Source organism: Ochotona curzoniae, unplaced genomic scaffold (genome assembly GCF_017591425.1).
Source record: "Ochotona curzoniae isolate NIBS_2020 unplaced genomic scaffold, NIBS_Ocur_1.0 scaffold_3890, whole genome shotgun sequence".
NCBI lineage: Eukaryota > Metazoa > Chordata > Mammalia > Lagomorpha > Ochotonidae > Ochotona > Ochotona curzoniae.
Genome location: NW_024467115.1, coordinates 4,991,354 through 5,006,323, shown reverse-complemented (window position 1 = coordinate 5,006,323; position 14,970 = coordinate 4,991,354). Strand labels below are relative to the sequence as shown.

The 14,970-nt window shown below is 38.6% G+C and overlaps 1 protein-coding gene across 1 annotated transcript; it reads right to left on the bottom strand.

Annotated features, from left to right (window-relative positions):
- Window positions 1-1,243: 1,243 nt before the first annotated feature.
- FABP7 (fatty acid binding protein 7) lies at window positions 1,244-4,257 on the bottom strand. The gene is made up of 4 exons (XM_040965316.1): window positions 3,999-4,257; window positions 3,378-3,550; window positions 2,670-2,771; window positions 1,244-1,585 (listed from the first exon to the last, which is right to left on the bottom strand). The coding sequence occupies exons 1-4, from the start codon at window positions 4,069-4,071 to the stop codon at window positions 1,535-1,537; spliced, it is 399 nt and encodes a 132-aa protein (XP_040821250.1). The 5' UTR covers window positions 4,072-4,257; the 3' UTR covers window positions 1,244-1,534.
- Window positions 4,258-14,970: the final 10,713 nt, after the last annotated feature.

Below are 14,970 nucleotides of genomic sequence, written 5' to 3'. Positions count from 1 at the left end.
TTCCACTAGAGCACAGGATTAAGTCACCAAGGAGGAAGGAGCTTCTCACAAAAGCAGAATGGGTGGCTGCCAGAGCCTTGAACCAAACCCAACACTGCATTCTCTTAAAGGAGCATAGACACTACACCCTAATGGCGGCAGACAACTATTACACTTACTGGATGGTGTAATTAGCCTATGCATGTTTTATCCTATAACTTTAGATTTTTCTTTGCTTTAGTACGATACAATATAGGTTGAATATCCTTAACCCTTATGATTTAAAATTTCCCCAATCCCAAACTTAGGAGTGCATGAAGAAAGAAATTCTACTTCTGACATTTTTGATGGATACCAGCTAAAACTCAGAGAGAGAAACAATTGTATAGGATATGTGCATATGTGTATTAAAAAATAAATGACTTGGGCCCGGCGCGGTGGCGCAAGTGGTTAAGTCCTCGCCTTGCAACCCCGGGATCCCATATGGGCGCCGGTTCTAATCCCGGCAGCCCCGCTTCCCTTCCAGCTCCCTGCTTGTGGCCTGGGAAAGCAGTTGAGGACGGCCCAAAGCTTTGGGAACCTGCACCCGCGTGGGAGACCCGGAAGAGGCTCCTGGCTTCGGATCGGCATAGTATCGGCCCGTTGCGCTCACTTGGGGAGTGAATCATCGGACGGAAGATCTTCCTCTCTCTCTCTCTCTCCTCTCTCTGTATATCCGCCTTTCCAATGAAAAAATAATAATAATAAATCTTTAAAAAAAAAAAAAAAACAAATAAAAAATAAATGACTTTATATGTAAACTGGATTCTTGCATAGGCAGATATTCTGAAACAGAGAGCACTGATGGGATCAAACATTTTAAATAAGGAATATTCCACCACAACTGCCATGAAAGTGGATTATTGAAGAAGTTAAAACAAGTTTTCTCATGTTTTATACCTGTAAGCTAATTGAACCTTGGATCAACTTGTAAAATTTATTCAATTTACTAAGTTGATTAAAAATAAATATTGTATGGTGAGTGAACCAATCACTGGGAAGTGAACCAACTACTGTAAGATATCCCTCTCTCTCTGTCTCTCCTTCCCTCTCTGTACAGCTATGCTTTTCAAACAAATAAACATTTTAAATAAATAAATATAATTAGTATTTAAGCAAGGTATTAATTCTCCAGTGTCTCTATATGAAGAGGTTAGCTATTTTACTTAAAACTCCCCAAAAGACAATTCCTAGCCATATTAATGATATAAACAGCACACAATTATATGAACATGTAAAATCTTTATTCCAAGCTTTACATTACACAAATGTGCAATGTTTTCAATTCTTTATAAAAAATGAATTTACAGTTTGATTCAAATTACAAACCATGATATATTCACATATCAAAACTGGGCTGGCTGCTAGGAGTAACAAGTTTTTAAATCACTACTTTCCACCTCCACACCAAAGTGAACCTTGCAATTAGGGATCAGCTCTGCTGTAACAGGAGGACAGCACTGAGCCTCGAGAAGAGAAACATGAGAAAAGTTTCCAGCTCACAATGAGGAACTTTCTATGCCTTCTCATAGTGACGAACAGCAACGACATCACCAAAAGTAAGAGTCTGAAAGATCCAAAAGATAATGAAACCTTTCAACATTGGTGTATCGGTACTGAATTTTCAATGATTATCTCTGACAATGGCTAAATCAAGGCATAACTTCTTGCTCAATTTGTGGTGCTACTCTGTTATAAGAGAAAATTTTTGGCAGTTATTTTCTAAGTTATTTATTTATGCCTTCCTCATATGAAATATATATCTTAAAGGCAATTTATACATTGAAAGAAAAAAGATGAATGGAATGAAGTAATTTCAAAGTAGTTATTCTATCAAGGCAGGCATCTGGTGTAGGCAGTACTATACCAGTTGGGAAGACTATGTCCCATGCCAGAGAGGGCATATTCTAGTCCTGGTTCCTTTTTGGGTTCCAGCTTCCTGCAAATGTATACCATGGGAGACAGGCGGCAGTGGCTCTGGTTTTTAGGCCCCTGCCACATGGAAGACCAGGACTGAGATTTGGTTCTTGACCTTGTCCTAGTTCCAAGGCCCATCCTTGTTTTTAAAGGCATTTGGGGCATGATCCACTAGATGTCAGCTCTCTATCTGTTCTCTGTCTTTAAACATAAATAAATGAAAATAAATTGAAAATTATTCTTTCATGAGAAATAAAATTTTTAGTTCTTTTCTCATAGCTGTCATATTTTAAATTATGTATATTGAACTTATATAGCCTTCATGTTAAAATTTTACAAAATAAAAAAATATCTTATTTATTACAGAAGTGGTCCAATTTTCTTAGATTCAGTAAACTTTGTGTTATTTTAGGGTTGTCATTATGTATGTCATGAATATTAATTGTATTTTAAAATTTATTTTATAATAAGGCAACCAGAGTCATCCTACAAACTATTTGACAAATAATGTTGGGTTCATCAATGAAAGGAAATATTATTTAACTATATTAAGTTGGATTTTCTTCTTTTGGTGAAATCAAAGAAGCTGGGCTGAAAAAACAATTAACTAGGATCATTTCATTTCCCCTGTTTTGCAAATGCTTAAAGGATCTTCCTACTGACACCAAGTTATGACACAATAGCTGGAATAGGGTAAGAAAGAAGGGAGGAAGAGAGAAAATGGCATTACTTACCACAATCATCTTGCCATCTTTAATTTCTCTTACAAAAACTGTTTGTTTACCATCCCATTTCTGTACATGAACAAGTTTGTCTCCATTCAGGCTAATAACAGACTGATACCAACAGCAAGATGCAGAACAAAACAAGTACAAATTAGATTTCTGATACAAAACGTCAACGACATGTTTTTTGAAAGCATTGTACATCACTAAAACCAAAATCAATTCATTGATACCACTCCCTAGTTTCTTCTAGATACATTAAATTCTAATAATGTAAATTCTAATAATCATAATCTGAAATATATACATCGAGATGTGAAAACATCATAGAGTAGAAACAAAAATCCCAAATCAACGCTTGCTGACAATTCATCTTTTTTCTGATTTAAGCAAAATCAAAGAATAAGGCAAACTATAGTCAGCATTTAGGGTGCAAGGAAACTAAACAAAGGGTGATTACACTTTCAAATTAAGTACTTTCTGAATTATAGATTTGAAGTACTACAAAATAGACAAATGCACAATAAAAGAATTGAAATTAGGGCTTTTCAGAATCTGACACATACATACTAGAATGCTAATGCTGGATCATTCCTTGAGTTGAAAGTGCAAAACAGTCTCCATTTTCCAAAATGTGAAAAAAAAAAAAAACACTGGGAATCCTCATCTTTTACCTCTACCTCCCATCCCAAACCCAGAGAAATAGGAGCTTCTTACCTTACAGTTTCTGTCATCTACAGTGAGTTCATCAAACTCTTGACCCAGGCGAAAGCTAATCTCTGTGTTCTTGAAAGTGCTTTGAGTCCGGATCACCACTTTGTCTCCTTCTTGACTGATAATCACTGTTGGTTTGGTCACATTTCCCACCTGCCTGGTGGCAAAGCCCACACCTAAAACAGCAAAGGCAAGCATGAAAGTCAACAGCAACTTGTAAGATTACTCACAAAACAGAAACCTTCTGGAGCCTGGTACCCAGATGCCACAGGGCATTTTCAAGAGAGCGTGATTATTGGGGCAATCTTGTCTCAAAGGTTCATGATCAGTCCACTATTCCTGCACTACCACTGCTGAGCACAAATAGTAACTGGAAGTTGAAGAAAACAGAAGAGTCACACAGGCTTCACATCCATAGACTATCAACTGCTCTGTTAACTTGGCCCTGGGCTAGAAAGCCAACAAATGCCACATTAAAAATCCATTCAGTGGCAAACCCATGGTGTAGTATCTGTTTAGGGCAATGTATTCAGTGTGTTGCCAACCTGAAGGAGGAAGAAAAAAAGAAAGAAAAAAGTTTGCAAGTGACTGAAGCTGCAGGTTAACAGCTTTATTTTCACCTACCGAGAGCCTTCATGTACTCATCAAAATTCTGACTGTCAACCAGCTTCCAGGTAGCACAGAAAGCCTCCACCATCCTGACCCTTTCCCCTTTGCTCTGACAAGAAACAGGATCTTCACCGAAGTCCACTGCAATGAGAAGACCCCTCACGCCTCAGCTGCAGCTCCTGTCTTCTTATTTGGAAGAGAATTGGGCCCAAAGCCAATGATTAGAATTGCAAACACACCGGGTCCGGCGTCCCTCTTTCCAGTAGGCTGTCGCAGGGGGAGGGGATGGAAAGGAAGACTTAAACTCTCTTCCTGATTGGCTCAGGCCACTGGGTTAGGAGAGTAGGTCGAGTTCCTCTCAGTCTGTACACAGCCATCCTCATGCCTGAGAAAGGTCTGCAGGGGTTGGATGAGGCTGGAGTCAGCAGAGGGAAAATGAGAGAGGGTCTTTCAAGTTCAGGGAGGAAAAAAAAAAAAACTTGGCAAAGGGCCTCTTTGACTGTGAGGACAGAATCAAGCTGCACAATAGGGCATTCAGATTGATTTCCGTTCAAGGCAGAGCTGCTTACAAATGAGGACCCCCTTAAAGAAAAGCACTAAAAGGGCAGACTTTTCACACAATAGCAGTTGAACAGTGACTTTGCTTTCTCTCATATTTACAGAGAGCGTAAAATGCTGGTTAGTTTGCCAAGCTGGAAAAGAGGGAAGAGATGTCAAGTTTTTCTCTCCGGGTACTGCTCCCAGGCTCCTTTGACAAGGAATCAACGGGAAGCCCATTCATCTTGGCCCCTTCTCATCACACCCTGAGTGAAATTTCAAGATCACTTTGTCCTTTCTAAGAATGTGAAAACCAGACCAGGATCAAAATGAGGCCCACGGAAGTGCATGGTAAGGATTCACTAATGAATGAGGGAAGGCTTTCTTTCCTTCCTTCTTCATTAAGAGAATCCATGTGAGAAAGCTGTGGCAGAAGATTATTTAATAAGATTTTAAATGAGTTGCATTAAATGCCCTTTGGGTGACCTGAAGCCAAATCTACATGAATACAGTCTGTGTACACGTTGAGATCCAGTGAAGAGAAGGGGTGGAGGGGAAGCAAGAATTAGAGGAGTGGGAATGAAGAGTCTTGACTTCAGTTTGTTTTGGCCCAGAATATCTCAAGAATGGCAGAATGCTTCTGAGAGTTTAGATACAGTATGTGCCCTTCCCTGAGAGGCTTCCAGATTTACAAAAGTAGATCTGCTGAAGAACATTGTTCCTGCCTCTCATGGGGTCGGAGGAAGGAATCTGACCTGGCAACCCCTGCTTTACTCCACCCCCCTTTCCCATTTAAACTTCAACCAGAACATTTCCACTTCTGTGCACAGCAGTCAAGGCTCAGAGCAAATCATATGCCAACTGCCAGCTACGTTACTTCTACCTCAAAGGTGCTTGTTGATTATAAACTCTTTACCTACACAGGATCTTCTTCCAATTCCCCCTATGTATTTGAATGACATCATCATTCACCCAACTGTACAAGACAGAAGCATTAGAATTGGTTCTAATACTTTACCCTCTAAAATCAAACTCAAGGTCAAAGCCTACCTATTTTGCTTCTTGCAATTTTCTCTTATTCGTCATGCTTTCCCCTTCTCTACAACTATTGTTTTAATTAGAGGAAACATTAGTTTTTACTAATTTCATGGCAACAGCTTTTTAACACTTCTTCTTCCAACCATGTCTGATCTCGAATTCTCTCACCACACTAGAGGCTCAGTGACTATTGATGCTGAACTACTTTCATGTGCTTTTCTACAATGAAGTGATTATTCAAATCTTTTGTCCTTTTTATTAAGTTGCTTGTCATCTTAAAAAAAAAAAAAACAGATCAATCTGAAAGGTAGAATTACAGGAAGTGGGTGTGAGAGGAAGACAGAGGTCTCCCAAGCTCTGGTTCACTCCACCTGTGGTTGCAATGGCTACACAGTTGGTCCAGTCCAAAGTCATGAGCCAGGAGGTTCTATCCGGACTCCCACATGGGTTCAGGGGCTCAACTATTTGAATAATCCTCCAGTTCTTTCCCAGGTATGTCAGCAGAGAGCTGAATCAGAAATGGAGCAAAAAACGCAGAGCCCATATGGGATGCTGGTACTTCAGACAATGATTTTACTGGTTCTTCCACAGTAACAACACGAGGTTTGTCTTCTTACTGCTGAATTTTTTAAGTGTTTCATGTATTCTAGATGAAAGTCATTTTTTGAATGTATTTTTAATAATTTCCATTTTTTTGACTGTGGTAAGTTTCACTGATGGATTGAAATGTATCAAATTCACACTAGATAAATGAAATTAATTGCATAAAAATCATACCACAATAAAACTATATTCAAAATATTTAGATTGGGGGGATGGCATAAGATGCAACAAGTTAAGCCACTGCCTGCAACACCAGTATCCCATACAGGATCAGATTTTAGTGTTTTTTTTTTTAAGATTTATATTTTTATTTGAAAGACATGGATGCAGAGAAAAAGGGAGACAGGAAGAGCTTCCATTCACTGATTCACTCCAAATGTGACTGTAATAGACAAGACTGGATGAGACTGAAACCAGGAAACTAGAAATCCATCAGGGTCTCTCTCTTTTTTAAAAAAAAAATTATTTTTATTATTTTTTTTTATTGGAAAAGCGGATATACAGAGAGGAGAGACAGAGAGGAAGATCTTCCCTCCGATGATTCACTCCCCAAGTGAGCACAATGGCCAGTGCTATGCCGATCCCAAGCCAGGAGCCTCTTCAGGGTCTCCCACACGGGTGCAGGGTGCCAAAGCTTTGGGCCGTCCTCGACTGCTTTCCCGGGCCACAGGCAGGGAGCTGGATGGGAAGTGAAGCTGCTGGGATAGAACCGGCGCCCATATGGGATCCCGGGCGTGCAAGGCGAGGACCTTAACCACTGCGCCACCGCGCCGGGCCCCAGGGTCTCTCTTGTAGAAGACAGAGGAACAAGTGACCAGGCCATCTTCTTTTCCTTTTGCAGGCGCATTAGGAGGGAACTGGACAGAAGTAGAGCATCTGGGACTTGTGTCCCTGTCCTTAAATCCTTATAAATGACTTCCCCTTGGGGCCTGCATGTGGTACAACAAATTAAGCCACTGTTTGGAATGCCAACATCCCATCTCAGAGCGCCAGCTTAAATCCTAGCTACTCCACTTGCCATGCAGTTCTGACAATGCACCTGGGAAAGCAGCAGATATTGGTCTAATCACTGGAGCCCCTGCTACTCTGTAGGAGACCCAGATGAAGTCCCTGGCTGCTCACAACCCCACACACCCACTTTTTCTCATCTCCCTTTCTGTCCATAGCATTAAGTAAGTAAGTAAATAAGCAAGTAAATAAATAAATAAATAAACCTAATAAAAAATTACTTAGTCTGCCTGCAGGATGAAAGATTCAAATTCCTAACACTACCAATCATAGCACCCCTCACTTGACAGTTGAAGGAAAAAGGATAAAAATCTAAGAGGAGATTCCACACCTCATGTCTATATGGTAAAAATTATAGATCAGACCATGCCCATTGTCTTGCTCAGGGTTGCAGCCAAAACTCAAAGCCAATTCCAGCTGCCTCCAGAAGGCCAACCTGTAGATATAAGCAGTAGCACAGATACAATGGGCCGAATAGCACAGAATATGGTCTGAAACATGGGTTTCCAGGCAGTGACTGAGAATTTCTGAACCTGAGATGAAGACTTGGGGACTGTGGTTGATGCTGTCATGACAGAAGCTTGAAGATGCCCTATTCCATCACAAGGAGAAGGCCATTGCCAACCCAGCAGAACTGAACCTTATGGAGTTACATCCTTCTGGCACTATTTAAGCCTTTGGGTCAAGTACCTAAAGAAAACCCACTGTGGAAATCAGTATGGAGAAAGCTTAGAGAATTGCACACAGGCCTACAGCATGACTCAGTTACCCTGCTCCTAGGGACATACCCAATGGTAATGAAAACTGCATATGAGAAGGGGATCTATAATCTGATATTTACAGCAGCATAATCTACAATAGAAAAGACATAGAGACAATCCAGATGCTCATCCAAAGAGGAGTGGTACATCTACTCCATGGGATATTACTCACCCTTTAAAAAGAATGAAATCATACCATTTGCAGCTAGACAGTCCCAACTAGAGACCATTATGCTCAGTGAAATAAGTCAATCCCAAAAAGACAAATATTGTATGTTCTCTAATATAAATAAACCATCTTGCAAATTGGAATCTATAGTGATGGAGTAATAGAGACTACCATATCCTAATGTGAAGACACAATGCAACATGTATTTCTATTTCCAAATCAAAGATGGACTCTGAATTAAACTGTTGGGTATATCTAGACAATGGGATGGTGGACTGTCTGATATTGTACCAGCAATGTTGGGGCGCATTTAAATAACAGACTGATGCAATTGTAACTCATTATGAATTGTAACTCCTTATGGTGAAAATCAGTGAGGGGGTGGGAATTGGTGGTGGGGGGAATCCTAGAATACAGAATTGTATCATCAAATTCAAAATTTTAAATAAAAATTTTAAAGAATCTTCACATGAGGCTGAATTTCTGGCATCTATATTATAACAGTCTTGTTTTTTTTTTTTTTTTTAAGAAAGCAACTGTTAATGAACTTTTAACATTGTTCTAAACATAAATGAACCAGTCAAGATTGGGATGCTACTTCTTATGAAACATTCCGGACTATGGACCAAGGTAATTTTAAAAACATTAAAAATATATGCTTTTAGTTCTTTTGGTAAATAAATTTCACAAAATAAAATAGTAATATGGATTCTATGCAATTGGAAATGGAATTTGATTATCCTATGAAGACCTATTGCCCGCACATCGCTATCCCATTATAGGTTAGCAGAAGATATGAGCTGATACCCTTTGCTAAAACATTGGTACAGGCATACTATCTCACCTGACTGCCCCCCACACATAGCTTCTATCATTCCCATCCCCACAAAAGATCAACCATCTAAATCAGCTCCTGGTACTTGCACACAGTAAGTTGCACACAGGGTTTAATGTAAAGTGTACAGTGGAATCTTATGTGGGGACAGGGGACATAGTAAATTATCTATATTTTGCTATGTGGTATTGTGAAATTTTTATCTTATTGTGCTTCCAAAAATGCAGACTGAACAAATGAGGAAATATATTTCCAAGTGCAGCACATTCTTGAAAAGAACCATTTTTGGAGAAGTGGCCATTTTATGTGAATTGTCTGACAGTTTGAATTTGTGTCTGTGTTTTTTTTAAATACATATATAGTCTATTTTCCATTTTTTCTCTGACAACCTGACTCAGGACAGAACTTTTGTTTACACTGTAACAGTTAAATTGACTAATAAGTATTCAGGGCCACTTCTCTGTTGGAATGATAAAGGAAGAGTCTCTTCAAAAGTGTACAAACTGCTTGCTTCTGCCCAAATAGCTTGATAAGGGAAAAAAGTTATCAGTCACACCATTCTAATGACTTTTTGTTTTACCAAAAGCAAGCTAGACAGGCTGTGACCCTGCCCTTTTATTGACTGTTAACCATTGTGCTTAAAAGATACCATCCACCATTTTGGTGGGCCATTCTTCCCTTGGTGTCCCCTCCTGTCATTATGACAGTTGATTTCTCTAAAATAAATCTCACTTTGAATATTGAAATTGTACAAATGGCTGCCTTCATCTTTTCGTTAATGATATGGTTCAGTAGGCATAGAGATCCCCCTTCTTTCCCCATGCTCTGTTTCTCCCATATTATTAAGTCAGTATAGTCCTTCAGCAACAGTAACAAGTTTGACAAGCTTAACATTGTGCTATTTAAATGTATCATGAAATTGTAGGTATAGACAAAGACAGACAGAAAACTGGATTAGAACTCCAGGATTTGGATCAGGCAGCTAAACTTCTCACCTTGAATCCTCTGGGATCCCACATGGGCGCCGGTTCTAATCCCAGCAGCCCCTGCTTCCCATCCAGCTCCCTGCCTGTAGCCTAGGAAAACAGTCCAGGATGGCCCAAGGCCTTGAGGCCTTGCACCCGCATGGGAGACCCAGAAGAGGCTTTAGGCTCCTGGCTTTGGTTCAGTACAGCTCTGGCCATTGCAGCCATTGGGAAGTGAATCAATGAATGAAAGATCTTCTTCTTTGTCTCTCCTCCTCTCTGTATATCTGCCTTTACAACAAAAATAAAATAGATCTTAAAAAAAAAAAGCCTCTAGGACTTATGTCAGTGCCTGATGACATGTATGTGCTTTATTAACTGTAATCTAAATACCTTTGTTATTAACAATTTAATGTCTTTGTCCTCCAAAGGAATTCAAATTCCTTGACTTGCTTTATTCTCTACTGTGCTCTGTGTCCATTGTCTATCTGACACAATATTAAATCCACAGGATTTACTCAAGAACTGTGAAAATATGAACAACAAAAGAGAGTTAAGACAAAGAGCTAGAGGAATTAAAAGAATTTAAACTATTGCCCATATAGTCTTTCTTAAGTCTCTATCCAAACTTGTCCTCCCTTTGCAATCTATATGATACCTAAGGAAGGAAATTTAGGTCTCTTTCTCCTCTCCTTTATCATCGTACTGTTTGGGAAGAACCAAGGTTCATTGTTTTTATAGTTTGTTTTCTTTACATTATATAGTGGGGGAAAATATCCAAATGTGTAATAGATTTATTAAATTAACTATGGGATAGATTTTTGCTGTTCTGTGTTTAGAAGTCTGATGGAAAAGCTCTATTTAATGAATTCTTTGGTTTGTTTGTTAATGGTTGCTACCACTTATAAATAAAAATTTTAGTAAATTTTTGGGAGTAATCAGTCTTCAAATTTTTAAAAAGATTTATTTTATTTTTATTGCAAAGTCAGATATACACAGAGGCCAGAGCTGTGCTGATCTGAAGAAAGGAACCAGGAACTTCCTCCAAGTCTCCCACGCGGGTGCAGGATCCCAACGCACTTGAGCCATCCTCTACTGCTTTCCTAGGCTACAGGCGGGAAGCTCGATGGGAAGTCGAGCTGCTGGGATTAGAACCGGCGCCCATATGGGATCCCGGCATGTTCAAGGTGAGGACTAGTCACTAGGCCATCGCGCTGGGCCCCTACTCTTTGAAATTTTGCTGTTTCCTCTTCGTGAGAAATACTAAAATGAGCTTGAAATAATGATTGTCATACAGGTAACTATGAAGGGAAGTTAATTTTAGGTCAGTTGAAAAAAAATTACTAAAGCTATTTTTATCAAACTAAACTTGTACAAGTGATTAGATACGTTTAAAGATTCTTGGAAGAGATGAAAGACTCCTTTAGACTGAAGTAAGGACTATTCTCAGAACATCAGCCCAGAAACTCATCTGCCAAAACAATGCCTTTCAACTTACTGGGAAGTGGTTGGGAGTTAGGAACCTTGTTTGCCACCTGTTGGTTCCAGTAACACTCTTCCCTAAGTCATCTAGGAATGCAGAAGTTTTTTTCCCTGAAAGATCAGATCTCAACAGGAAAACAACATCTTCTCTATGTTCTCTTCAATCACTTAAATTTAGAATTCTACTCATACACAAGTGCATCTCATAGGCAGAACCTAAAACAAATGTAAGGGCATACTGTTTGAAGATGTTGATTTTCTCCTTCTGCTCTAACAGATCAGATAGGACCGCATATGGCAGTGGGAGTTTAGAGCAGATAAATAAATTCAGCATCCCCATCTGTCAGACAAAGATAACGGGTATGTGCTTCTTAAAGGGGAAGAACAAGCAAACAGTGAACCATATTTCTTAAAGTACTGTAGATTGCAGTATTTTAAGCATCTGGGATGGTCCTAATCATACAGATTGCACAAGTTTTCTTAGACAGACTTTTCTATATAGAGAGATTTTCATTTTTTTATTTCATTTGACTCAGAAACAAAGGGACAGAGAATCTCACTCTTGATTAATTACTCAAATTACCCCAACAATTAGGAATGTGCTCAGCAGAATAGCTGAATTTAGGGATTAGGTACTCATTCTCAGTCGTCCACTTTAGCAGGGAACCACACATTTGAGTGACTGCCTACTGCCTCCCAGGATACACATTACCAAGAATGTGTAATTAGATTTGGAGCTTGAACTTGAATACAGGCACTTTAATATGAGATGTGGCTGTCCTCAAACAGTGTCTTGACCATTAAGCCAAATGCTCACCCTCTCCCAGAACAATTTTGATTTAGGTCTCCTTTGGGAAAGGATGAATTCTTTCTTACATAGTTCATTTATTGCCTTATGACTTCTATATTATTACTTTCCACCTTGACAAAATTGTATTAGTAAATTTAGAATTCTAATTTTAAAACTGAATATAGAGTCCCTTGACCCTACTAATGATTGTACAAACACTGTGTGAGTTACGCCACAGTTGTCTCTATAATAGATAGGTGTCATGTCATAATTCAGCAAAGAAGAAAGATGACACATAATCATCTAAAGAGGAACATGGTTAACCAGTATTAATATGTAAAGTACTGAAGCAGTGCAGATTATCTCCAAGAACAACATAAACTATGTTAGGTGGACAGGATTCACAAATGTGATCATCTCTCCATTATTATTATGGAGATCCTATAAGGGCATTGAGAAGTCTTATCATAAGAGGCAATCTGATCTTTTTAAGGCCTTTAGGTCAATGAAACATCCCCAAAATCATTTTACAGAGGAAATATACATATTTTCTACCTGAATTTTAAGTATTTGCGAAAAACTTATTTTTAACATAATTTATTGGAGAAGACATTGATGCAATTTACTGAGGTAACAGCATTGTAAGTTATAAGTGAAGAATTGAAATTAGTGTTAATTTTTACTCAAGAGTTGATTGGAAAGCACAGTAGTACCAATATACTTTGAATACTAATAATACAAGGAAAATTAAGGCTGTATTTATTTTTACACTTTTCTGTTGTTTAAGTAACTGTTTAAGCTGAGAATATCCATTGAAACCATTATAATTACATTGACCGTGCTGTTTTTTTAATTATGTAAGAACGAGCTTAAAATATTTATACACATTAATTTAGTGACTAGTCTCTATTTTGGTCTGTAAAGAAAATATCATCATTTTTTTAAGTTTTCCACTTATATTAATTTGGAATACTTAAAATAAATCTAGACATAGATAAGTAGGAAGTATCCTATGGACAAATTAGCAAATCAAGGTGTTTTGAAACTCAAATACATTTGCTAAATTTTTTTTTCTTTCCCCATGTCCCGCATCAAGTATTAAAAATTAAAGGAAATGATTGCAGACAAAAACATATAATAATGCATTCTGTTGATTTGTTGGACTTTAGAAGCCTGACTTTCAATAGCATATAATTCCAAAAGCTAGAGCATGCATCATGACACAGCTGGTTAAGCTGCCATGCAGGACACTTGCAACGGCAGCAGTGCCAGTCCAAGTCATAGCTATGCTGCTTCAAATCCAGTTCCCTGCTGATGTATCTGAGAAGCAAATGATGATACCTGAGAGACAAGAGTCCCTGCCACTTTGGCTCTTCTCTCTCCTTCACACTTATTAATCCTTTCAGCCTAATATGTACTAAAATATAAGGAATTCTCAGTAAAAGTAGCTTCTTCCGTAAGAGAACATCCCAATGCAAATATCTGGAGGACAGTAACATTAATTTAATTCCATGGTTAATATCGTGATTTTACCACTCATTTTAGAGTCAATTTTCATTCATTAGGTGAGTTATACAATCATTTTACTAATGTAATAAGCAAATACATGCAAATCCCCATCCTGAATAAAAGCACAGGATATTAACAACAGGTCTTTTTCCATTTTTCCCCTTTCTTCCCAGTTAGAATAATCATGTTCCTGAATCTCATGTTCACAATTCTAATTCTAATTGATTTATTATCTAATTGTATCTGTATATTTTCCTAAAACACATATTTTGGGAGATGCAGATGTTTAAAAAAAATCTTTAAACAAGGTTTAACACTGTTACATAATATTCTGGTAATTACCTTCTAACGTGTACAAAAATTTCTTTTCAGAACATAGCTTGCATTTACTTGCTGACTCATTAGTTAATCTTTTTTTTTCAAAGGTAATTTAGATTCAACTTTGGATTCATTCAATTTTGGAAATCCTAAGTGCTGTCTAAAGGAAACTCATAATTTTTACTCAGTCCAGCAGATCCACATCTTCACAAACTTAATATTGTGTGTGTGTATTGACTGATCTGATGCATGTATGATGGCACTCAAAATTTTTATGTTTATTTATCTATGGCTTCTTTCTCTATGAAATTTCTATTATTCTTCAGATTTTCTTAGGGCTTACTATTTTTCTAATTAAATTTATTTGCTATGCAGACTCATAGATGGGGATATGAAGAAAGGAAACAATGCAAATGCTCCCATTTGCTTGTTTACTCCCCAAATGCCCCCAATGGCCAAGATCAGGGCAGGGCAATATCAGAAGCCAAAGACTGGATTCAAATCTCCAATGTTGGGCTCTACATGATAGCCAAGTGGCTAAATCCTCACCTTGTATCCTCCAGGATCCGACATGGGCACTGGTCCATATATATCCTAGCTGCTCAACTTCCCATCCAGCTCCCTGCTGGTGACCTGGGAAAGCAGGAGATAATGGCCCAAAGCCACGGGACTGTGGCTAGACAGAAAGGCAACTGCCAGTATGTATGTGGGGTGCATAGTAGGTTGGTTGGGTTGAGCTAGGCTTCAATGCCCATTGACAAGTACGAGAGTAAATGGGATATGGGACAGACTGAACAAGTCTGCGTTACATACTGGCAAGCATGGGAATCAGGGTAGAGGGCAGGCCTGGTGGAGGATATGGCAAGTTGTCCCAACTAGACTCCCACTGGTTTGCATGAGGGCCAAGTATGCAGTGGACAGGATCAGTCTGGATTGCCACACCCATTGGTTCATGTAGAAGACAGGGCTGGA